General features: G+C 39.8%; 7 protein-coding genes across 9 annotated transcripts; 2 read left to right on the top strand and 5 right to left on the bottom strand.

Annotated features, from left to right (window-relative positions):
• Nucleotides 1-32: 32 nt before the first annotated feature.
• Nucleotides 33-5,128, bottom strand: LOC130688217 (active breakpoint cluster region-related protein-like). 2 transcript variants are annotated; one of them, XM_057511197.2, is made up of 15 exons: nucleotides 4,335-5,128; nucleotides 4,238-4,273; nucleotides 3,969-4,174; nucleotides 3,717-3,900; nucleotides 3,408-3,657; nucleotides 3,109-3,345; nucleotides 2,893-3,051; nucleotides 2,553-2,779; nucleotides 2,012-2,427; nucleotides 1,741-1,940; nucleotides 1,460-1,669; nucleotides 1,247-1,394; nucleotides 1,062-1,189; nucleotides 845-993; nucleotides 33-758 (listed from the first exon to the last, which is right to left on the bottom strand). In XM_057511197.2, the coding sequence occupies exons 1-15, from the start codon at nucleotides 5,003-5,005 to the stop codon at nucleotides 542-544; spliced, it is 3,438 nt and encodes a 1,145-aa protein (XP_057367180.1). In that variant the 5' UTR covers nucleotides 5,006-5,128; the 3' UTR covers nucleotides 33-541. The 2 variants fall into 2 exon arrangements, with proteins under 2 accessions (XP_057367180.1, XP_059352935.1); XM_059496952.1 differs by lacking the exon at nucleotides 4,238-4,273.
• A 1,469-nt stretch (nucleotides 5,129-6,597) lies between these two features.
• On the bottom strand, nucleotides 6,598-10,712 carry LOC130688219 (serine-rich adhesin for platelets-like). The gene is made up of 6 exons (XM_057511199.2): nucleotides 10,452-10,712; nucleotides 10,255-10,366; nucleotides 10,011-10,169; nucleotides 7,096-9,916; nucleotides 6,960-7,022; nucleotides 6,598-6,781 (listed from the first exon to the last, which is right to left on the bottom strand). The coding sequence occupies exons 1-6, from the start codon at nucleotides 10,527-10,529 to the stop codon at nucleotides 6,721-6,723; spliced, it is 3,294 nt and encodes a 1,097-aa protein (XP_057367182.2). The 5' UTR covers nucleotides 10,530-10,712; the 3' UTR covers nucleotides 6,598-6,720.
• Nucleotides 10,713-11,041: 329 nt separating this feature from the next.
• Nucleotides 11,042-13,261, bottom strand: LOC132088316 (N(6)-adenine-specific methyltransferase METTL4-like). Its single transcript, XM_059496972.1, has 2 exons — nucleotides 12,323-13,261; nucleotides 11,042-12,256 (listed from the first exon to the last, which is right to left on the bottom strand). Exons 1-2 carry the CDS (start codon nucleotides 13,088-13,090, stop codon nucleotides 11,927-11,929), a joined length of 1,098 nt encoding a protein of 365 aa, XP_059352955.1. The 5' UTR covers nucleotides 13,091-13,261; the 3' UTR covers nucleotides 11,042-11,926.
• A 130-nt stretch (nucleotides 13,262-13,391) lies between these two features.
• LOC130688205 (protein OSCP1-like) lies at nucleotides 13,392-14,578 on the top strand. The gene is made up of 3 exons (XM_057511170.2): nucleotides 13,392-13,550; nucleotides 13,630-13,949; nucleotides 14,009-14,578. Exons 1-3 carry the CDS (start codon nucleotides 13,433-13,435, stop codon nucleotides 14,516-14,518), a joined length of 948 nt encoding a protein of 315 aa, XP_057367153.1. The 5' UTR covers nucleotides 13,392-13,432; the 3' UTR covers nucleotides 14,519-14,578.
• A 528-nt stretch (nucleotides 14,579-15,106) lies between these two features.
• Nucleotides 15,107-17,617, bottom strand: LOC130688191 (ralBP1-associated Eps domain-containing protein 2-like). The gene is made up of 7 exons (XM_059496963.1): nucleotides 17,109-17,617; nucleotides 16,691-17,012; nucleotides 16,447-16,618; nucleotides 15,734-16,383; nucleotides 15,610-15,674; nucleotides 15,294-15,551; nucleotides 15,107-15,191 (listed from the first exon to the last, which is right to left on the bottom strand). The coding sequence occupies exons 1-7, from the start codon at nucleotides 17,352-17,354 to the stop codon at nucleotides 15,129-15,131; spliced, it is 1,776 nt and encodes a 591-aa protein (XP_059352946.1). The 5' UTR covers nucleotides 17,355-17,617; the 3' UTR covers nucleotides 15,107-15,128.
• A 768-nt stretch (nucleotides 17,618-18,385) lies between these two features.
• LOC130688202 (ammonium transporter Rh type B-like) lies at nucleotides 18,386-20,452 on the top strand. Of its 2 annotated transcripts, none has more exons than XM_057511166.1 (9): nucleotides 18,386-18,572; nucleotides 18,704-18,887; nucleotides 18,944-19,046; nucleotides 19,181-19,325; nucleotides 19,401-19,570; nucleotides 19,656-19,793; nucleotides 19,884-20,017; nucleotides 20,076-20,257; nucleotides 20,328-20,452. In XM_057511166.1, the coding sequence occupies exons 1-9, from the start codon at nucleotides 18,386-18,388 to the stop codon at nucleotides 20,393-20,395; spliced, it is 1,311 nt and encodes a 436-aa protein (XP_057367149.1). In that variant the 3' UTR covers nucleotides 20,396-20,452. The 2 variants fall into 2 exon arrangements, with proteins under 2 accessions (XP_057367149.1, XP_057367148.1); XM_057511165.1 differs by having other exon boundaries at nucleotides 18,944-19,094.
• Nucleotides 20,453-20,994: 542 nt separating this feature from the next.
• LOC130688190 (cysteine/serine-rich nuclear protein 3-like) lies at nucleotides 20,995-24,513 on the bottom strand. The gene is made up of 4 exons (XM_059496960.1): nucleotides 23,599-24,513; nucleotides 23,270-23,531; nucleotides 23,067-23,192; nucleotides 20,995-22,996 (listed from the first exon to the last, which is right to left on the bottom strand). The coding sequence occupies exons 1-4, from the start codon at nucleotides 24,147-24,149 to the stop codon at nucleotides 22,010-22,012; spliced, it is 1,926 nt and encodes a 641-aa protein (XP_059352943.1). The 5' UTR covers nucleotides 24,150-24,513; the 3' UTR covers nucleotides 20,995-22,009.
• Nucleotides 24,514-24,650: the final 137 nt, after the last annotated feature.

The raw sequence follows: 24,650 nt of genomic DNA, 5'->3' as shown, positions 1-24,650 counted from the left end.
TGTCTTGTGAATAGCGCAGAGTAGTACGAATATTTTACGTATACATATTACTGTACTGTACTGATCTAGGACATACGAAACGAAAAAAAAAAACCAAAAAAAACAAACATTGTCTCAAACTTATCCGTTTTACGAAGGCGGTTATGCATGTAATTGCTGTAGTATACCGCGATTACTATATCACAACTCTACGAACATACAAACAAAATGCACCAAAAATATAGCCTTCTGAATTATACCAAAATTTAAGTAACTCTAAAACTCTTAAACTACGACTTTGTTATCATGGCAACATGTTTTGTATAAGAAATGGTCAGCTCTGGATTAAGATCTAAAATGTAACACATCTCATTGACGTTGTCTTAGGCAATATCAACAGAAGATAAAATATTGCATCTTTTTGACTTAATGAAAAGAATAATGGTCCCTGTTGTTCTAGTTTCTAACGTGAGAATCATTAAGATTAGTTTCTTACTGAACGGGCGTGTGCCTTACAATTGATCCCAGATGGACGTGTGTAGGGTAGCTGCGGTAAAGTACATCAAGCAGTCGGGAACTGAATTGGAAGGCGGCGTGCTCTTCTAAGTAGGAAAAAGTGAAGTATTCCTGCTTGCGCCATTACATCAATTGTTCCCATCGCCAATTGATCAAGACTATCAGGAGCGTCTGAAGTAGGAGCTGGTCGCAACAACGTAGGGCCGAAGACAGTAGCTAGATTATGGAGAGACATCTTGTTTTTCACTTCTTTGCTGTTGACACTAAAGGAATTAAAGACAAACGTTATCGGTGGCATCGTAACTAATGGCTTCAAGAATATAAAAAATGACAATCAATTTAGACTCACCGAACCAAATGGTCCAACAAATACAAAATGACCGTTTGGTTCAATTGAGGTAACGAGGAGAAGAGTATGGTCAGCGTTCTTGCGCCACCATCACTTGTAATGTCCTCAACACCACTCATGGAAGCTGCCACGTCTAGTGTGCTAAATGCCTGAAATCGAAAAGAGACATGTGACTTTGTTATTTGTTTGTTTTTTACGTTTCCAGTTAATTTTCAACCTGAAGAAAATGCGGATAAAGTCTGTCGGTGAATAGCGCTTCTGGTAGCTGGCGTAAATATAATTTCAGCAAACCGCTCGTGGAATTAATATCAACGTCCTTCAGAATAGCATCTGACTCCAGACCACCTTGGGAAAACCGTAAGTATTGTGATAATAAAATCCAGTGTACTAGAGATAACTTACGAGTATCAAAAGTTTTGCGTAGCTTAGCTATGTCGGTAGCAAGGCCTGACACTCTGTATATGCCCAGCTCTTCTAGCCCTCTACGCTCAACTTCACGGACACAGCAGGTGATAATGAGTGGTATGCTTCGTTTCTCCCGATGACACACCTGCAATTAGAAGTTTAGGAGCTAAACAAAGTTTTTGGTAGGTAAACGGTTTAACGCATTCTTACCTCTTCAATAGGAACGCCAAAGATGTTGGAGGACGTACCGCGCAATGCCGGCCGGCGTAACGTTACATCATGGGATATGTAACGGAAACTTAAACACAAGGTTAGGTCACTATCCGATGTAGCTTCTGCTGAAGATAATCGAGTAGAAAACTGGTTAGTTAGTGGGATGTACTGCGGGCCATTCAAAGATTTTAACCATGGACCAGAGAGCTAAATACAAATTCAAGAAGTAAGAAACTGGGTTGTTAAGTGTGCCGTCGAGCATAAAATCTAATAGTTACCTCAAGTTCAGCTTTGCCACGTAAAATATGCGTTTGTTTTGCATCTTCTTCGTACAATAAAATCCGCATTCCTCGCGCTCCTTCCAGATCAATATGAAAATCTTCCTCCCACCGAGGTTCCAAGCTTTTAACTGCCATCCTGGTCCGAGCTTTATGAAAGTAATGCCCATACGAGTCTAATTCGAATACCACGTAAACATCTATAGAGAAGGAAAATTTTTAGGCACAATAACTGGCGCTGTTTAGGGGTTTCCCCCTTTCAGAATCATACCGCAATGCTTTGGCAATCCAAGAAGGGAGTGTACTACCACTTGTAGTTCTCCACCGATTGCTTGTACAGCTAAACTCTTCATAAGTCCAACAAGCGGCTCAACCGCTGTTCGGCAGGCTTTGATGTGGGTTTCTACCTCTTCTGGTTGTAGGTAAACAACAGGTAACCGCTCAATGTTTCTCCTCAGGGTTTCTGTTGCCTCTACCCACAATGTCCGTTCAAACTCCGAAGAAAGCAAGAAAGTGAACGATTGGCTTGATTTGCTACATGCTCCTTTAGGTTTATAGGAAAACTTTAACGGAAGGTTGGGCGAGTCTAAAAGCAATTTAGCCTCTAAACAAGCCAACTTCTTCCGTTGCCTGTCCGATCCAGTTGAGGAGCGCTCCAATTGCGTTCGTGCAGCGGCTGCCTGAGACCTGTGCAATTAATTTTGGTTAAAAATATCATGAGAAAATTTTTGGTAACAAACCACAATCGATGTAACCCATAACAATATCCAACACAGAAATGAGCTTTAAGATATTTTCTCATTTTCACTAACCTTAAAGACGCGACGTTTGTTAATGCGGAAATATTCAATTTAGCAGCAGAATCATCCATCGAAACAGAAATTTGGGCCAATGGAAGATACCATTTGATTTCCAAATTAGCTCCAGCTCCTTTATATTTGGTACAGACTATAAGGTCAGTAAAGAGGAAGCAGTGCCGTTGTTTTCTTTTTCCATCTGCCTGAAGCTCCACTAAGAAACCGTTTTTAACTAAATGCCTCTGTATAGGGGTAACTTTACATTACTAATCACCAAAAAATTATGGAAGAAATCCGCTACCGAGTTAGTGGTACATTCTACTAACAAATGAAAGTTTAAAGAACGACAGATTACGCTAGATTGGGTGACCGGATGATTTCTGGCAGTCTGGGCCGGAAATAATGACTGAAGTTGATTTGTGCTGAATTCGCTAAGAAAAGTCTTTGTTATCAGCTGAACTTCTTGTAGCATTCCATATGCAGGTTCATCTGGCCCACTCACATCAAGCAAATCCTACAATGAAAAGGTGTCACCAACATCAGTCGATAAACCTTTTACTAGTAAGTTTACTTGTATAACGGCAACATGTCGTTGAATACGAGCAACTGGCTTATGTAACAAGTCATCTAGAGTAATGACCATTTGTTGATTGCTGGACCTCAATTTTATTCGACGAACCAAATCAGCAAACTGAGTTGAATGTTGGCATGCTTTTCTTGTCATTTCCAACGCCTCTTTGAAATTTGACAAGAATATAGCGTACTCGGGAAGAACATTGTCGGAAAAGTTTTTAAGCAACTGAACAGCCTAAAATGGAATAAATATTCATTTTTGGAAGATACCACATACGAATAATTTTAAATCAATACCTGAATGAGGTTGGAATCAACGAGTTTTATACTTTTGATGTTTTGTAGAAATTCGGCATGGTGAAAATGTAGCTGAGGAATATGGAAGAATATGCAGGCAATTTCTTCTTTAGTTAAAACAGGTTGGGAACTGCTTAAAGCAGCTGTTAAGGCTTTGCTGTAATGTAGGACTACATTAAGGGCTCCTACATAGTTTTCTTCACTATCAAAGAAATTCTGTAAAACAAGCTGCTGTTTAGCTGTCAAAGGTCTGCAACATGAATATAGAATCAGTATCCTGTTAAATGAAGAATTAAACCCAAATCTCACCGAGATGAATCCAAATCATCTAAGTTAGACAAATTAGCGTACAAACGACGCCGGAGGCTTCCTGTGCTACTGCTATCGTCAGATATAGTGCTGCTAAAGGACTTTAAAGTTCCATTCCTCTCTGTTTCCATTTCTCGTTCATCACTTTCATCTGGTTTATCCAGGAGATAAATGTAATTTTCAGCTAAAGCAGTAAAATAGGGAACATATTAATAAACATATCATTTTGATAAAGGTATTTCATTAACTAACCATCAATGTAGCTAACATTTTCTTCTTGTGGGACAGAGTCATAGAAGGCATCTTCATCAGATAATTCATTTGGCTGGGAAGGGGAAACTGTAGGAAGAATAGTTTTTGAACTTTCAAAGAAGGCAACATTTCGTAATACTGCTCCTTGATCAGAATCCATGTCTGTTATTGGTGTGAGTCTTTTCAAATCTCCATTTTCTGGTTCCCTATAGTTAATAATTGGAAAAATTTTAAAGGCCTTCCCTGGTTTTTAATTATTCATTTATTACCTGTTTGGAAAGTTACCCAGTACATTTTCTGGTTCCCTGTAGTTATAACAGTAATTTTTAAAAGCTTTTACACATATTACTTTTAAACCTGGATTACCTGTTTGGAAAGTTACCCAACACATTTTCATAATCTGCTCTTGGATTTTTAACATTTTCATAGCTTATCCGGCGTTTTGAACCTAAGTCAGCTGTAATTTCCGATATGCTTCTGGTTGTAACAAGTGGAGGTGAAGCAGATGAAGCTCCATGTTTAAGGGTTGGTTTTGTTTGTAACTGCTGAATTTGCTGCTTTGTCCAAGCTATCAAATCTTCTGGTTTACCTTTAGAGGGACTTTCAGATGGGGTTGAAACACTTCTTGAATAGTGTTTCAAAGGCTTTGGAGGTGCTTTTGGTCTTTCTGCTACCTGTTTTGATTGTTCTTGAGAATTTTCAAGTTTGTTGATAATGGAAATAACAGTGACAAAATCAGACTCTGACGATGCTGCATGTGGCTTTTCTGTTGCTAAAGCCTGTGAAGTAAGTAAGCTTCCAGTCAGAGTTTCAGAAAGATTAGGTAATACTTGCTGTTTTCTGTTTCCGGCGTTAGAAAGTATTCCTTCAAGAAATTTGACGTAGAATTCTTCTTTGCGGACTTCTGACTTCAAATACTCGAGGTTTTTCTTATGCCTAAGAAGATTTGCCCGAGTATCTTCTTCCCAAACAGTAGGCAAATCTTCTCCTGGAAATTCAAGTTTCCAAGCTCTACAAAAATCACTAAACTCATTCATGATTCTTATCTTGCAGTTCTGTAGCGATTGCCTTCATGCTAAAGACAACAAGTGAAATGAACAAGCATTGTCATTTTATCTCCAACAGCTAACTGTCGCAGGCTTGCAACTTTCTCTGTTGATGCAATTTCGATTGTCGCTTGTTTGCATACTGGTTTTCTATTTCAACACCAGGTGGCCGTGTACCAATGGGCGGGAATCTTTACTCTATAAAGCAACAAGGAATAAAATTTAAATTATTATATTGTTATTTATAATATATTGTTTATTTTATTGTTGGAATTGACGAAATATTAAAAAAATTTAATAGCATTAAAAGATCCGAACCCGGGAAATCAGCATGGCAGCCGTAAACTCTGCCATAGCGCCATACATCATTCACTTATTACATACATAAGCTACCTATTTAATTGAAAGACACCCAAAGCTAAATTTGGTTGGGGATGTGCGGTTCTGGCACAATGGTTATCACCCTCGCTTTGTATTCTGTCGGACCCGGGTCCGCTGATCCCCGCCACCTCCAATTTCCAAGCCCTCCCTTCCCTCCACGCTCTCCTCCCACCACCCTCCCCTCCACCCCACCACATCATTCAAAATCCGCAAGATTCATCGATCTCATCGAACTACGCAACATTCAGCATCTTCACTACAACGGATTCGCAAGATTCTTCGTCTATCGAATTAAAGCAAGCTTCTACAACATTAACATCGGATCAAGACGCAAGATTCTACGCCTTCAAGAAAGAAAAAAGAAAGAGCCATGCCTACTATAACGGGGCTAAAATGGCACAAAATTCGATCTGAAGTACCGTTCACTACCTTGAAGATCGACCTACAAACTGAAAGGTAGAGAAGAGGTAATCGTAGCTCGTAGGTTGTTCGTAAGTCTCCCACGCCACTAGGTTCATGGATACAGGCAGCTAATCATCGGGCTGTGTGACCCAATTCGATACTCGTAAGTTTTTGTTGTTTCTTACTGTTTCTAACACCAGAAGAGCGTACAATAGTGCGCCTAGCAGGTTAGTAGGTAGGAAGGCTTTAGGAAGGTATTATATTTTTGAGTATTTAAAAGTATCCTTGAAGATGTGACGTTTCAAGTTGAACATACAACTTCGTATACAAGTTCCACCACTACGGGGTCTCTCACCAATTCAATGATAAGAGGATGAAATTTTTACGACAGTTGAGAAACGCCAAGCGATAGTAGAATCAGTTGTTGTCAACAGGAAATCCTTTGCCACTTGACCGCGAACGCGTTCGGCTGGAGTATTGGCATTATTCCCGCTGGTTGCCGCCGCAAAGGATGGCGACAAACCGTCATAAATTAGTCGGCCGTTTTTAAAGGTACCTTTACCGCCGATAACCTAATCAAAGTTGACACTAAATTGTTGATAGCTGCCAGTTAAATCTTCGATAAGGATACATGTTTCTTAATGCCAATCTTTCCGAGGGACCTAGTTGATTAAGTAGTTTAGTAGTTAATTAAGTATCCGACAACATGGATGTCCCATTACACTTCACATGTCAATATTAATTTAGAGGCGATACAATCATTAAAATCCAAATTATTACACTGAAAAAAAAAAAGAATTGAGCAGAGCTTTAAATATGATTTTGAGTGGGGATTATAGGTGACCAACAATTCAAAAAAGGCAAATTTTCACAATGGCTCCGTGATAGTAAATGACGCGTAGAAGATGTATTTTTTTTTCGCATTAGTAACCATGCAAAGGGGTACGTAATAATCCGCGAACTCTTCCCTCTTGCGACCCGTAGCTACAAAAAAAAAGCACAATTATAATAAATTCTCTACTTATCAAAGAAAGATTTTTTAAATGTTGCGCCATTGCTAATTAAAAAATATAGCTACGATAAAGGAGTTGGCCAGCTTTTAAACACATTACGAACATGATCATTTTTTAGTTATCATATAAATATAGAATTATAAACAGACCTGTTTTCGCTCGCTGCTACTTGGGTAACCGTAACCGGCAGGAGAGGAGTGTTTTTTCTCTTTCTGATAAATAATTAATGATTAAATTTAAAGCTTATTAATTTACATTGTTTCATTTTTAAGAAAATAAACCTACCTTGCATATGTAAGGGCGAGTATAGTGAAAACCAACAGGAGTAACAAAAGCAATGCTCCAAGGGTACCAACAACAGCGTAGAAAACATTTCTAGATGGGTCGTCGATTTCATTTGGATCTCCTGTTGGATTTACCACGGTACTAGACATCTCAGAAATAGAGCTGCCAGTTTCAACGCTTGTTGGCGGATTAATTTCTGTAGAACTCGTGAATATGGCTTCAGTAGAATCCGTTGTAGAACTTAAAGAGTCATCGGTTGTATGTAAAGACGTATCAATTTTTGTGGTAGACTCAGAAAACCAAGGCTTCGTTGATGTCGTTTCGATTATTATGCTTGACGTAGAGTCTGATGAAGAAGACATGGTTGATTCCGTTGCCTGGGAAACATCGGTAGACGATGAATCTATAGTTGTGAAACTTGATGACGATGCAGTGAAAGAAGTAGAAGTAAAAACATCAGATGTGGAACTGGCAGAAGAGCTTTGTGTTGCTGTTACTTCAGTCGATGAGGGCCATGTAAAGGATGTCGTTTCCACCGTAGTAATGTCACTGACGGAGGTTTCTGTACTCGAAGACAATTGGGAGGTAGACGTAAAAACAGATGTTGAACTCATGGAAGTAGAAATTTCTGTTGTTGCTTCTTGGGAGGAAGACGAGGAGAGGTCTGTAATGGTGGTTTCTGTTGTCACTTCAGAAAACGTCGTGGATGTTGAATCCGAGCTAAACGATGATGAAGGTTCGCTTGACCAGGTGGGAGATGAACTAAAATCTGTGGTAGAAATTGAGGAAGAGCTTCCTGTTGTTATTTCAGTGCTGAAGGGCGAGGTTGTGATCTCTGTATTCGCCTCTGTAGATGCTTGATCCGTATTCGTTGATAACGATATCTCAGTTGATGAAGATGAAGAACTCATATCAGGGGATGTACTAGACGATTCTGTTAGTAATTCAGTTGATATCATTGTCGATGTTGACGAGAAACTTGTTGTTTCTGTGGTAGCATCAGAAGACTGGGTGCTGTCTGTCGGTGAAGTCGATGACGAAAGGTCGGTAGATGATGTAAAAGATGTTGGAGTAAACGAAGAGCTTTCTGTTGGTATGTCAGTGGTCACATCTGTTGTTGATTCCGTAATACTTGTGATTTCTGTTGTAGAAGTATCGGTGGATGAAGGATATGGGCTTGACGTAGATGAATACTCTGTTGATGAAGTCATTAACGACGTAGAATCAGGACTTGTGCTAAAAGAAGATATCTCTGTTGATACTTCTGTTGTTGCATCAGTTGACGATGAAGAGAACCAGGTTGATGTTTCAGTTGTCAACATATCAGTGGACGAAGTTTCTGCAATCGTGGTTGAAGAAAATGGGGTTGATGATATGAAGGATGTAGCGTCAGATGTGGAACTGAAGGAGGATGTTTCCACTGTCTCAGTGGAAGATGTCTCTGTGATTGTTGTAATTTCTGTTGACTTTGAAACATCACTGGATGAACTTTCCGTCACTGTTGACGAAGAAAATGATGGTTCAGCTGATGAAGTCGAAGTAACATCAAACGTTGAACTAATGGAAGACGCTTCAGATGAAGTTTCAGCTGTTACTGTAATGTAAGATGAAGTACTATCCGATGATGTCTCAAAGAAATCTGTTGATGTGGAGCCTATAACTGTGCTCGTCAAAGAGGAAGGCTCTGATGACGAGGTAATAGAAGAAGAATCCATGGTTGATGAAATAGAAGAGCTCTCGCTTGATATTTCAGTTGTGAATGCCGAAGAAGACGAGGATGCTTCTGTAAAAGTTGTTATTTCTGTTGTTGTCTGTGAAAAATCAGTGGACGAGGTGTCTGTAATTGTAATGGACGACGAAGGTTCCAATGATGTGGTAGAAGACGTAAAATCCGAAGTTGAGCTAAACGAAGAGCTTTCCGTTGATATTTCAGTTGAAAGCTCGGTAGAGGATAGCTCCGTCGAAGTTGTTATTTCTGTTGTCATTTCAGAAACTCCAGTGGATAATGGAGATGTGTTTGATGGTGATGGAGTTTCAACCGTGGATGTTATACTGGAAGTCGCATCAGGACTGGTGGTAACGGAAGACGGTTCGTTGGATTCTTCAGATGTTGGTTCAATGGATGTTGAAAACGTTGAAGTCTCTATTGTCGATGACGATGGAAGCTCAGTGGAGGAAATAGCGGTGGATGTAAAATCAGATGTTGGACTAAAAGACGAAGTTTCGGTAGACATTTCAGTCGACGAAGAAGACTGCCATGTAGAAATTGTGGTCGATATATCGGTGGAGGAGATTTCCGTAATTGTACTTGATGTCGGTGAACCTTCAGTTGATATGGTGGGAGGCGGAGTAACATCAGTCGTGGAACTATCTTGTGTAGTAGACGAAGAGAGTTCCGTTGTTTCAGAAAAATCGGGGGATGTGTTGTCTGTAATCGTATTTGATGATGTTGAGAGATTCGTTGAAGACGATACAGTAGATGTCACATCGGTTGTGGTAAAATAGGAAGAAGCTTCTGTTGAACCATCCGTTGATGATGAAATACTCGTGAACGTCGTTGTTTCCGTACTCAGTCCAGAAGAATCTGTACTATCTGTAACTGAACTTGTAGAAGATGCAATTTCTGTTGATGTACTAAAAGAAGACGTTAAATCAAAAGTTGAACTAAACGAAGAGCTCTCAATTGGCGTTTCAGAGGTCATCATAGAAGTTGTGTCAGTTACAGTAGTAGGCGAAGTAATTTCTGTTGTTTTTTCGGATGAAGAAGAGGTCACGCTTGTTATTTCTGTAGTTGATTCAGAAGAACTGGTAGACGAGGTATCTGCAAAAAATGGATGTCAGAATTAGTGAAAAATTAACATGTTTTTGATAATAATATAGTTTTTACAAAGAAATGGCAAGCGTATAGAGCGTACCGTGAGTTGTGGAAGTCGATTTGTAAGTAGTGGTGCTTTCCGGCGTAGTTGATGTAGATGTTACTGTCGTCGGACAAGAATCTCCAATACACGGAACAGTGGGAGGAGTAAATATAGTAGTCGTAATTGGTTGCGATGTAGTCGTGTCAATAACTACAGCTGTTAAATAAGGACGCTTTCGTTAAAAGATTGCCCGGGCAGACTTTAAATTACATCGTCCCTTTAAATTAATCAAATCTAATACCTGGCGAAGTTATTGGAACATAAGACGTCGTGAAAATACGAGCTGTAGATCTGGAATTTTCGATCGATGAGGCCGAAAATTTGGTTACGGATGATGAATTGTTTTGGGCATGCTAATTGATTCATTGCAAAAAAAAACGGATTAATTATTAATTTGTGGTTTGCACCATAATTTAATGTTTAAAATGTTCTACTTACGGAATGGTGAAAGTGAAGGACAAGCGCGAGACATATAGCAAAGAAAGATTTCTTTATCCGAAATATGTGTTTCATCATTGAACTTTACCTTTCGACAGCTTCAAAAATACTGACTGGTATGTGCCGACTTATTTAAGTACACGGACACTTTTAAATCTTTGTCTTTTGGTTATCTATCGTCAACTTTTTGTCAACCAAGGAGACTAGACACGTCGTAAAAGAGATGCCGATATAGGACGTCATTGGCGTTATTTGACGACACGGCTATCAGGTATTCTGTTTTCACGCGTCAGACTGTAGTTCACGAAAAGCTTTCAACTGCAAATATGCCGCCCCCAATATAGAGTCCAAATCACTTGCTAAAATGGTGCCAATGTCATATCGTTAAGCGTATCTTGTTTGTTTCTAAGTCTAAAATTTTTTACAGTGAAATACTGGGAATAATTACTTACCGGAAATGTCCTTTCGACAATGCATGTTAGTGCTGAGATCAGGTACAAATTTAACTCTTACGTAGTAGAATATGCCACATCATCCGGGATCGACGCTTCATTGACGGGATTACCATTTGTCTTATTGACAAGAGGATGTAAAAGATATGGCACGTTTATTTTTCTGAATGTAGCTTTGATCTATAATTTTCACTCTACTACAAACAGATAATATTAGTACAAATAAGCTTTGTCTCTAGCGTTGTCATACGTCAACTATTTTATCGCCGTGAATATTAGGCCATAAATCAATCGGTTACAATACAGGGATTTTGAACTTAAAATAATAAGCTTTAACGCTAGCGGACAAAAACAAGTATGGATCTTGTAAGTTCAATCCGTTGACTCCAATCCCATAAGCTTTTAACGCAATCATTCTTATATCAGGAAAGTCTTAAGGGATTTAACCAGAGAAATCATTGAACGTGGTTTAATGATAAACTTTATAAAGTTAGAAGGATTTCGAGAAAATGGTCAGAAATGAGGCAATTGTCGTGGCGACAATAAGAAAACCTTTAACCTTTCACTTGCCCTTTATATCTATTGGTTGTTTGGTAATAGGTTATGGTGGGAAACTACAATGGGTGACAGTATCTATCATCACAAGGTTTCAATGTGGAAATTTTTCGATTTGTCACGTCGCATTCTATCAACACATTTTTTCAACATTTTTTCAATGGATCGATGATTCAATAGTTCATAGAGATTACTGGTGACAGCAAGTGACGAATGTTTGCCAACCTCGTGACATTTTTCTTTTAAGACTGCTTGGATCGTTCGTTTAGCAAAGCCAATCAGGAAAGAAAGGAAAATTAATTAGAAGAAAGAAAAGTGCTCCAGTTATCACTAATGATTCAGTTTCAGAATTCGCTTTTTAAACATTAGGAAAGTGTGTCAAGTTTGCTTAACAATACAAAAAAACAAAACATGTTTTAGTATGGTAAAACAAAAAAAAGATTATGAAAAGCTTATCTTGAAAAACGATTAAACGTTCCGTTCTCTCTCTTCAAATAAGCTAATGTGTTGCAAAAGCGGCAACTGATTTCCTAAGCTAACAGTTTCCGGCAAAAGGGAACGCGCAAATAATTCTAATGTCTGACCATTTCCTTCGAGAAACGGTTGGAGCAACTTTTGAAGAGGTGGTTTGAACGAATGTATGGCACAAGGTATGGAAACAAATATTTGTCTATCCGGAATTGGCACGCTTGTTAATCCTTTAACGGAATGCATTTTACGTGCCAAAATGACCCTTTCAAAAGGATGTTTGCCGCTGGGTCCGTTCCATTCACATACAAATTTGCCAGAGACCGTAACCTGGCCATTAGTATAGTCATCAGTGATAGGAAATTGTGGTAGAAGATATATTTGTAAAGCACTTACTTTGATCCAAAACCAGGTAGCAATATAGGTTAGTTTCCAGAGTGGTAGTAAGGTACTAGTAAGATAGTCCAGATGTGTCTTCGAATTGGTGCACCATATAGCCACTAAAGCACCTTCAGTGCAAAGGTCGGCAATAGGTAAAGTAGCCAAAATGTCGTTATCCATCGACTGATAACAGTTTACACTGCCAGATTTTCTCTTGCGCTTCACGAACCGGTTCGTCCAAGGGGGATCCATGACAATTAGAGAAAACGTACAGCCAGATTTTGTTTTGAGGGTATCCAGATAAGTGATGTCATGCTTGTAAAACTGGCTATGAGGAGGAAGGATAAAAGTTTCACCATTTATTTCCTTCTCTATCACACATTCTGATGAGTTGAAGTAACTCATTTCAAGATTGAGATCTTGGATTTTCGAGCCAGATGCTGAAGACAGAAACTGAGTCACTAGATCACGAACAGGTTTATTATTTGCAGCAAAATCTAGTGGTGACGGTGATGGCTGAAAAAACTTTGATAACTCAGATAAGAAATCTAAAACTTTTGATTCTTCAAGGGGTAACTGTTTAACTTCATGGTTTTTCTTACGCTTTCTCCTTTTGGGCACACCACTTGCCATTTCTTGGGCCACTGACATAGCTTCTTGGTCTTTCAGAAAAGGAGTGCGTATATCAAACAAACTACGAAGGTATGGCCTTCCACACATTTCTTCTGACAGACTACGATGGCACACAAAATAGCCAGCATCACTCTGGTGTAGAATAGCCATGCTTCTATGGGTGCACAGCTACTTGAAAAATTTGGCCAACTAAGGCACTAACACATCAACGTACACGTTACACATATGACTGAAATTTCAAAATGGCGTTTTCAAGAATAATAAGAGTAATAATAACTAAATAAACCAGGGGAAAAGATTTAATGTTCGCGCGGGAACAGACAGTACACATGTGTCTTGGAAAACAAGAAACAATATGGTAACTAAGAAGCCTCTTCTAGTCATGAAGTAAAGTTGCCTTGGAAACAAATTGTTTCTGTTTGTAAGTTTTGAGAAACGAAAATTTCAGGAAATTGTAGACTAAAGGATTTTTTGCAAGTTTTGACGAAGAACATGGCCCACATTCTTCAAGCTTTCCCCTTATTATATTTGAATTTAGGAGGAGAGCTGCTTTACATTGTAGAACAACGTCTTCAAGCTCAGGATGTTTCAGTTGAAAAATGTGTTAAAGGTAGGAGAATAAAAATACTTTTATTCATTCTACCTTTGTTTCTATCTAAACCTTCTTTTTACAATCGTTATTAATTTAGTTTTGAACGATTTACTCTCAATGATGTTGGATCGACAGTACCTCAACCGAATTTTTCGGCCAGACAGGCTGAATTCGCCGTCCATGTTGAAGTCTTTGATGGAAAATATTGTCCATTCTTCCGTAATGCGACTCGGACAAGACAGTCTTGACAAACTTTACGATTTAATGGCAATGTCGGTGAAATTTCAATTCGTTTCAGCTCCAGATGCCCAGTCGTTGTTAGCCATTACAACAAATCATGTTGAGAGCTGGATGCAATTAACTGAAGACCCTGAAACCATGTTGCAGATCCAATTTTCAAAGGATTTACTTCTGACGGTACACTTATCAAAATTCCTTCAGAAATTCAAATGGCCAGCATGTTTCTCTATCAATAGCACTATGCAAAACTTTCGCCATGGGCATGGATGACCATACGGCATAGCTTACTGAATTACTTGCAACCATGCAAGACTCGCATTACCACATTCCTCGGCAGAGGATTGCAGAGTCAGGCCGGCTATTTCCATATAGATAACATGCGTCCTCTTCCAGAAGGCATCGTTCTACCAGAACTTACAATGGGAAATTGCAAACCTTACAATTTTCAATGCGGGCAATCCTCCATAATTCTAGGAAGCAACATGTTCAATGATTACCAACAACCGCCACTTTTTCGGACAATTGGATTTACGTCACTGCAACGGATTATTGCTAAATCAACAGAAAATGATACTCAGTTGAATTTGAAAGAAGTGCAGGTAGGTTCCACAACAGCAGACGAAAAAGTCGAATCGATCCAGCTGGAGCTCAAGAAAATTTCGCCTTCAGAGCACGATACTATGAAAGTCTTCGAAGAAACGCTGTTGGATCTTTTCGATGAAGCCACTGTGTCAGAAATAAAATAAAATAATCTTATTCACGTCTTATAGCATTCCTTCATAACAATACATTGGTTATTTGATTTATTGTAGCCAATCATTCGTCGGCATGATGAGGGAGAAAGCAAGGAAGGAGCTGGCGGGGAGGCAACGGGTGGGATAATTAAATGTACATTTAGGAGATTTAGAAATAATATGACCGAGAGGTGGATGAGCGGTGTGTGTGCGAATACCGTAATTTTACAATGTTCCCGACACGTGTGCAAGAGAGTGGAAGAAAGAGAGAGAAAATTAAACAGACTGAATCAAGGAAAGGTGACGACGGAAGCATATCTTCGAATAACAAAGTAGCAAAAAAAGGATAACAAACTAACAAGTAAATCTTTCAATCCCCTCTCCACTTCTCTCACAAGAGAACAAAAAAGCTGCCATTTTTGTTTCTACTTTAGCTCTAGTAGAATGCTTGACGTGGTAACGTTTTATCTCCAGGAAATGGGAGAAGGAAAAAAAAATTAGAGAAAGAAAAAAAATTATCAGACTCATTGACTTTGGCTTGAAACTTCACCACCTCACAACACCTAACCTCCCGGTCGACAATAAAGCACTGGCAGTTCGTCGTTCGGTTTACACCTTTTTTTTAACACTGAGAATCGGTTAAGTGCATTTTTTGAAGACGGAGTTCTAGGTGATTTCTCTCTTCCTAAAACAAACAAGTAGAACATCAAATAACAATTATCAACTTTAAGTTTATATCAAATAGTTTTACTAAAAGAAAGATCCATTATTCAATAAAAAAATTTACTTGGATATCAAACAACTGCTTGGTCAGAATTTGTTGCTGTTTCCGCAGGACTTCGCCTCGACGTTGGTGGTCTTCGATGACAGATGTCAAACTTTTGGTTGCCGTCGAGGTGTTTAATAATACACCGAGTTTCTTTTCAGGAGTTGCGCTGGTACTCACAGCAGGAATGGCAATCGGTCCGGTGGGCCTCCGGTAAACCTGGAAGGCTCCACCGCTAGTGGTTTGATTGTTTGATTCACTCTCTTTCCTAGGAGAGCCCTGATGACGAAATCAAGTCGTTACGCATTCATTTCATGCTCTACAAATGCTTCCTTACCATACTAGGCGACACGCGAGGAGGAACAGCAGGTGGAGCAACAGAGTTCAATCCAGTATTGCGACCTGAAATATATAACATGTTTAAAACGAACCACTTTGTCTTTAAGAACGAAAACAAGTACCAAGTTGATTTAGGTCTAACGAAGAGCTCCTGGTGTGCCCTCTATACGGTCGTGGAGGAGGAGGAGGCGGTGGTTCTTTTTTACCAATCGATGAATTCGCAATTAAAGTGGCAGAGGGAATGGAGGTCGCGTGGCTAGTCAAAGTGCTACCGAGGGAAGTAACAGTCGAAGGTTGGGGTAGGGAAACGGCACCAGAAGACGGACCCATTTCAGATGACTGCTGAGACTCGGGTGTAAGCCGCAAGGCGACTGGGTGTAGAATACGTGGATCTTGTTCCACCTGGGCCCGTTTGAAGTCAAAATTCACTGGTTGGGGACCAGGTGATGCCACCGATCCGGTAGGAGAGTCGACAAATTTGGTCCAATGCTGGACGGCGCCAGAACCATCCACGGCCGTCTGTACGCTAGACGATGAGGGTTTCACTTGGCTATTTTGTGGCTCCTTATCAGTGACTGTTGTCGCAACAGTTGATGCCACTAGTGTCGACTGTGATGCTAGGGGTGCAACTTCAAGCATTTGCAAAGGATCAAGTGCAGGTGGCAATTGCTTAGGCAGTGCAATCTTGTTCCTTCTTAATACTACCAGGTGCATTGCTGTGCAAAATTCAGCCAAAGACAGAGCACCGTCCTTAGTCACATCGCTCAGTTGCCTGTAAGAATTCCGCCAGAAAATAAATTAATTTGCTTTGGCACAAACCATGTGTCATAAGTACCAAATATGAGAGAGTTCAGCAGTCGGAAGTCGGGATTTTTCAAAGAACTGTTTAGCTTGGGGGCCACCAATCAATCCATTTGGGTCAGTTTGAAGTGTTTTGAATTGGACTTTGTAGTAGGATAACTGGTCTGGACTGATCTTCCATAATTCTTCTTCATCAATGTCATCAACTGAAGGGAAATGATACATTCTGGGAATCTTATTTACTTAGTTAGTATCAAACGACAGGAAATTTGGCCTACCATCATTGGAATAAGAAAGGTTGCCTCCATCAGAATCACTACTTGGGTTATTTGAAGTTCCAACATCAGAGTCAGAACTGTTGATATCCACCAATTCAATATCCCTTTGGTCGTCTTTATCATCTTGCACATCCTCATCATCATCTTCTTCTTCACCCTCGGTTGCAAGCAGCTCTCTATGTTCTTCCGCTCCCTGCCAGTAGTTTTTGGGGTCAACAGTTACAGCACTATTTGTGGGTGTAGGAGATTCTGTATCACAGTAAGAAGGATCTTCGCTATCAGCATCAGTGGTCACACCTGGGCTACTATCATCCTCTGGTACCTGGAAATTAAAAGTTGGTTTTAAAAAAAATCCAATTTGATCAGATTATGTTGTCAAACCTTTGTTTCACAACAACATGACTGGCATATTACTAACCGAAACAGGTGACTGGCCAGCATCAGAAAGTTCTATTAGATCTGGACTTTTGGGAGGCATCTTCTTGTTGCCCCTGACATGATGGTGCAGGTTCCTTGTCCTAGGTTGGTGAACAGTGTGGGACAAGGAGTGGCATTTTGGAGAGCTGGTAGACAGCATGTCAGTTTCACTATTCACATTGACTGTATGATTACCAGTCTCAACATCAACATTGAGGTTTGGCAAAATTTTACTGCTGGCCAACATGGTGGGGCATCGATTTTTATCGAAACACAAGAAAACTTGCTACGATGGTTTCATAAAGACAATAATAGACGATTTGGCAAAATTTTTGCTATCTCTTCTAGACCAACAGTAATAAAGCAACGGATTAAATTTGCAAATCGCCAATGCGTTCAGCTGTTTTTCCCCCACACAGGTCTGAAAGGCGAACACCAATGCACTAGACAATGAAAATTTCTATTGGAACTGTCGCCGTTATTCTCCTGTCGAACGAGTCGCATGCAAGTATAAGAAAACGACGCCACCAAGTGGTAAGTTGACGCAGAATGCCTGCTTGAGTCGTCTTTTAGGATTTTATCAGTTTTGAGGTATTAGCACAACACGCATTTTTAGTTTTGTCTGGGAATGAAGGCTTCTATGTAGCCAGTCGTTGTTTCTTTTTACTAAAACTTTTTTTTTTGTTAATTTGATGCAACCCTTTTGTTAACAGGTACACGTACACTGAGCAACAAACCACGCGCCTCGAGGCATCTGTATTTCCTTGTTGTTACATGTGAAACGTGATTCATCAGCGAGACGGCAGTCTGCCATGTGACTAAATAACAATATAACATCAACATGACATAGAACACAACGTCCAAACGTGTGTTCGGTGCAAATTAAAACTGTTACAACATGCTTGTGTACAAAGTGGCAGTGTTTTTCTTCTGCATCCATGTCGAACGTTTAACGTTACGGTAACCCATCCATCGTTTAGGTCGGTAAGGCACATGTTCGTTTACCCGAGTATTACGTAAAAGATCGGAGTAGTTTGTGATTTTAATGATTTATTTATTTTGTAGCATGCGAATTTATTTGGCTAGATTGCACCAACCTATTTTTAAAAAGCTTTCACAGTGGGAAATCTTACTCTTTGAGAATCATCCTTAGTAGGGCTTTATGAATGGAGCCTGAAAAGGTCAACTGGTGAAGGTAACTTCAGAATCTACGTATGGTTTCTTGTAAAACCAGCACTGTTGTCAGTAGCAGTTTTACCAGTTACAGGAGCACATGCCATGCATTTCACGATGGAGAATGGCAGTTTCGCATTGTGTGCGATATTTCTTGAACTTGCTTTATGTTGGGCATTTGCGATGTTTGTTGATTATACTGGAGAATCCATTGGAATTGTCGTAGAAAACGATCCTGATCGCGTTCGTGGAACTCATCCTCGAAATCATCTTTCATCTGTTTACTACTACAGTAATTAATGCTATTCACAACACCTAAAGGATTTCATCTCTAGCAATGTTATTGCATTCACTTACTTTTTCATTTGTCTGCCAACACATGTGGATTTTTTTTCTAAATTTTCGCACGTTGTTTGCAACCAGTGTTCCAGGATGTTCACTTGACGATGGTCGTTGGGTTTGGTTTCCTCGGAACTTTTTTAAAACGATATGGTTACAGTTCTGCCGTTCCCAACTTGTTGATCGCTGCGGTTACCCTCCAATGGGCGACTCTGTGCCAAGGATTTTTCCAGATGCAACGAGGGAAAATACACGTTAGCATTACCAAGTAAGTTTCCTGCTAATTAACTACTGATTATTTTTATTGATATTTTCTACTCACAGCTTATTGCATGCTGATTTTGCCACATTAACCACTTTCATTTCATTTGGAGCTGTTCTTGAATTGACCACACCAATTCAGCTAATAGTTATGGTCATCTGCGAAGTATTCATTTTCGCTGCTAATGAATATATAAGTCTTGATATCCTAAAGGTAGGGTACATTACTCGTGAATAATTAATTCTGTTATTTTACGTATTAATATTATTATTATTTTAATTTTTAATTATTTAACTTAGATTTCCGATGTTGGAGTTTCTATGTTGGTTCACGTTTTTGGAGCTTACTTTGGCCTGATGGTGAGCTGTGTCTTGCGTAATAACAGGCCGGAAAAAGAGAGCGTTTGCATCACCCTTCCTACTCCGGATCTTTTCTCTGTGATGGGTATCTTTCTTAATTGTTGCCTATTTATAAGAAAAACGGAAAGATGAGAATATTTTTTTATTGGATTGCTTTTAGGAACAATATTTCTCTGGCTATTTTGGCCCACACTAAATGCTAGTTTAGCTCAAGGCGATGCCCAGCACAGAGCTGTTATTAACACATACTACTCTTTAGCAGCTAGTGCAGTTGTGACTTTGGCCATCGGTCTCAGTTCTTTTGTGGACAAAAAACAACAGTTTTTCACGGTAAGATGACACTCGAGCACATTCAAAGTTGGAAGTTCTCGCTGCAGTAAAAGGAGAAACCAAAAACGTTAATAATTTTTTGAAGGTACATATTCAAAACTCAGCGTTAGCAGGAGGGGTTGCCATTGGAACGGCTGCAGACATGATGATTCATCCGTTTGGTGCAATCATCGTAGGAAGTGTCGCTGGACTAGTTTCAATACTAGGGATGGTGTACTTAACTGTAGGTTCTCGTAACTAACAATAGCTAATAACTAATGCAAGCCATCATGTTACTCTACTACTTGCCCATTTAAACCATCATTACCTTAAGCCAGGAATTAATCGAAAATTTGGAATACGCGATCCTTGTGGTATTCATAACCTCCATGGTCTGTCCGGATTAATTGCCGCTTTCGTTGGTGCTATTGCGGCTGCCCTAGCAACTGAAAAAAATTACAATTACAGGTGAATTTGGTCTTTCTTACTTCTTTTCCAAAAATAATTTGAATTTACAAATTTTCAGTCTCTACCGGCAATTTCCTGCTAGGACAGCAATGGGTAAAACTTTAGACTACTGGGATATCCAATATCATGTGGAAAACGTGCAACCAGGACTCGGTCGTTCGGCATTAGGCCAAGGAGCTTACCAAATTGCTGCCCTAGGAACCACTTTAGCATTTGCTCTCGTCGGAGGACTCATCACTGGTAAAATGCAAATGGATTTTACGTTAGAATATGTAATGCACTTATCTGTTACCTTATTCTTTTATAACAGGACTTATCCTCCAGTTACCTTTTTTTAACCAGGCAGGGAGGAATGCTTTCACTGATGACGAATCGTAAACTCGTGATTACGTTTCGTTTTGTTCCAAAAATTAATGGATATGTAAAGAAACGGATACACATCTATACAAGTAAGCTAAAACATCTTATGAGTTGTCCTTTCGAAAAAGTATTTTAAAATTAGGTTTTAGAATACTCTACAATTTCGAAATAGTAATCTACTTAAAAATAGTTACCATTAACTCATGCCACAATGTAAGCCAAGAAGCCTACACACACATGGACATAACGGATGAACATTGCATAGGATATCTTTTTTTTTAAAGAAAGGTTAACCGGTAAACTTAGTTCTTACCATCAGACGCTGGAGCTCAGCATGTTTCAATGCACTGCTCTGACTTAGGATGTAAATGTCACGCACCACTTCTGTAAACTGATAAAATCGTCTAAAATGATGCAAGTTCCAAAACATTATACTAAGAAAGTTCCAGGGGTTAAACTACCACAAGCCATCATGAGCAATAAACGTCAAACTTAATACTTACTAACAGGAGAGTGGTATTCACGGACGTCGAATTCCGGCCTTGTTCCATCTGATACGATTCACGGTGTGCATCAAAGTTCAGGTTGTTTGGGTGAAGGATGAACTTTGTACCGAATTGACAAGAAAAACAGATTGTATTGATGGTATTGTTGCGGGTTGCCCATTTCTTCTTCGTACAAGAATAAGAAAAGAAACAAGTGCACGCGTTTTAGGTACAGAACACATCGAAATCGAGTTCATTGGGAACTCGGATACGATTTACTAGTTTGGATTCTGCCAACAAGTTACAGTTTCATTTTAAATATAAATTCATTGCATCGTTGAATTTTGTCATTTTGTCATCAGTTCTTGATACCAATTCGGAGGTAAGGTGAGAAGGGGTACAGTACACGACAAGCAATATAAAACTCACTCGGAAAGGTAAAATTGGGATCGGCTTTATTTTAAATTGTTCTCGGTCAGGCAGTCATTAAGAAAGGTAAATAATACTGTGGGCTTTCAAATAACTTGCTAGCACATTCGGAGACAAAGATGACTCACCCGGGTGAGTGATCTGAAAACCTAAAACTGCAACTGGACTATTAAAGACTTCACAACCCTGTTCGGTAACAAACCAAATGGTATCGTCGGCCTACCGCGTTGTGTCTTAAAAATTTGTTTGAGTTTCTGAATTTTGTTTTTCTCCATGCGGCTTATGTTATTGAATTATTATTATTTCTTTCTTGTTTCCTTTTTGAATTCGGCCCCGGAAAGCAAAACAATAACAATCAACAAGTCGGATAACAAAAACGAGAACGAACAACCAAAAAAAAAAAAACTGTGTTGCGCTTTGGCCGAATCGCATTCGAATCAGAAGGTCGAGGACGATGGGGAAAAGGTACAAAATAACTATCTAAATGACGAGCCCTTCGTCCGTTGAGGCTTACTTAACAAAGCGAGCTACAAAGAAAGTTCAAAATGGCATAGTACGCGTTAATCGCTATTTTGGCAAATGAAAAAAACGAAAGAAAGAAATAATAATCTTACCCCAAAACATGCCAGAGCACGTACTGGGCATTAATGAAAGCGTTTACAAGGTGGGAAAAAAAGGTAACTAAATTAATACGTTACGCCGAGAACATGGCATACCGTCAAACAGACACCATGGTCTCTTTAACAATGGTGGCCAGAGAACTGCTCATATCGAGAACGTCCTCTTCTGAGCTACTGTTGGACGATTCGGTCTTTGGTGCATCGTTGACAGCATCGAGTACTGAGCCACCGTTAGAACCACTGCCACAAACGGCGTTGGCATTAACACCGTTAACACCAAAACTAGAGCCTTCCTCCGCGTAACTATAAATCTCATCCGTAGCGTTGTACGTATCATTAGGCGCATGATGATAATTAAACACCTGTGGATCAAACGATTGGTAACTTTGACCGTATTCGGTGTAAAATTCTGCTGTGCTATTATTGACAGCGCTTCCGGCATAGCCTGAACTACTACTGCTGTCTACCAATTCGGTGTAATGTTGTTGAGAATTCTCGCCCGCTACCTCAGTAGAATGGTATCCCAATGAATCATACGGAGCTTGATCGTAGGTGAAGACTTCCGCACTGCTAGCTGCACTAGGTCCAGAATAAAGCGGATAAGTATTGCTTACGTCATTGGAATAATGACAAAACCATCCGTTTTCGGGCAAGGGCTCGGGAACAGGGTAGCTAGCATGTTGTTGCGGTTGCTGTAGCGCCTGTTGATGCTGGTCTCGAGACGATGGCAACTGCATCACACTGTCCCAATTATAATGTGACTCCGGCGGTACTAACGCACTAACCGTGCTTGCCACACCAATGTCTATTTCGCTGGCAGGAAGCTCATCGATGTTTTGTAGTAACGGGTGTGGCTGATTATGATGAGGAGGTTGTAGGCTTTTACTGGGCTCTTGAGTATTTTCTAGCTCCATTCGCATCAGTGTATGGATGAAATGGGTCCGAACACGTACCGGATTAAACTCGACACGTCCTGATGGGTTACCGCATGCTTCTCGCGAACATCCACATGGGAAGTTAAGCCTATCGACCTGGCACTGAATACCTGATTGGGCACAGGAACACGATTCAGGATCGCAATAGCCCTAATAAGTAAATTAGGGCATGGTCAGCGGTCAAATTTGACAAGTTACATGAAATTTAAGCAAGTTTTACTTGGCACGAACATCCACAGGACTCCCGAGATACGCGGATTTGACGGCAATCATCTTTCTCTGATGTTTCTATCTTCCCAATCCCCGATTCCCGTAACAATACTCGTCTCTGCCTCGTCGGAACAGGCTGACGAAAACAAGATCAAAAGTTAATTATTTTAGTTGATTTCTTTCGTCAACCACACATATTTCGTATTTCTTTACCTGTAAAAAATAATAGTTGTCAACTTCTAGTTCAGAATCAGACACATCGCTTATTTGTTGTCCATCTGCATCACTATCATCGCTATCGGATTCTTTCACTTCATTCTTATTTTTGGTGTCTGGATTACTGTTGTTGGCAAAGACTTCCAAGGTACTGTTGGTGGCCTCTAGAGCTGTAGCTGCCGCTGCTGCCACTGCGTCCTCTTCGCTGGCTTTCGTCGCACTACGACTCTTTCTTCTTTTACGTAGCTGGAGCAACAATCTAGTAAATGTATTTTGTTAAAACTTGTAAAAATGTGACTTAATTTAAACAGAATTTTATGACATGCCTACGATGATTCCGTCTTTGGTAATTTGCATGTTCAGCTAGAGTAAAGCTTTCCTCATGGCTGTGCTTTAGAGCCATACCCAGTGTTGAACCCCCTTGTGAAGGAATGCAGGTGAAACCTTGCGCTCTGGGGAAGTAATAAGCTGTCACAGATGAAAACGAGATCTTCTTCTTGGGTTTTTTAGCCAACCCAGCTCCACCAGATGTGTCGGACAGCACAGAACTTGGTCGCTTATTGATGTTTGTAGTCAGATCAAAAGCATCAGAGGATGATTCAAGAATTTGTCCTTCTTCCACTTCAGAGAGACTGGTCGACTTAGAAGATATGGGGTCTATTTCTTGATATTCACGTGTCAAGTCTTGTAATGCAGTAAGAGGTGACACTAGGACAAGGGGTGAGGGGACAGTATCTGCTTTTTCTTCATCATGAAGTCTGGTTTGTTTCCCTTGCTCTTCTTCATTGCAACACTTTCCCACTATGGTATCACTGTCTACAACTGCTGATTTGGTTGCAAACAAACCCATGATGACATCTGTATTCACTGATTCCATGATTTTCAAACATCAAGAGTAGTCATCCAAGGCTAGACTTTTTGCCATTCAAAAGGGGGAAGCGCGCTGGTCCAAAAGCGTGAAAATCAATACTCAACTATCGGTGCAGCGGGAAAACATCATAGCAACAACGTCCTGTTAGTGACTTCGTGGCTTACTATCGAAGGGATTTAAAAGAAAATAAATGATTTTTGAAAAATGCATGAAGCGGACATGTTTGTAGGCGTAAAGACCCAAAAGCTTAACAGCTAACGATCACGAAAATCTATTCCTTTAACAATTAATACGCTCTTGAAAAACAAAAGTTTTCTTTCACTTATTCTTCTCTTTCGTCAGCTGGGCGCAGGACGCCGCCCAGTGGAGCCGCCGTCTAGCATGTAGAATTGGAACTATATTTTCAGAAATTTTATTTTTTGGAAAATGTTGCTTTATAATTCAGTGAAATTAATGCATAAATATGGCAATCCGTTTTACATAAAAAAAAAAAAAAAAAAAAACCAA

This window comes from Daphnia carinata, chromosome 9, assembly GCF_022539665.2.
Source record: "Daphnia carinata strain CSIRO-1 chromosome 9, CSIRO_AGI_Dcar_HiC_V3, whole genome shotgun sequence".
NCBI classification, from domain to species: Eukaryota; Metazoa; Arthropoda; class Branchiopoda; order Diplostraca; family Daphniidae; genus Daphnia; species Daphnia carinata.
This window is presented reverse-complemented; position numbering and strand designations above follow the sequence as displayed.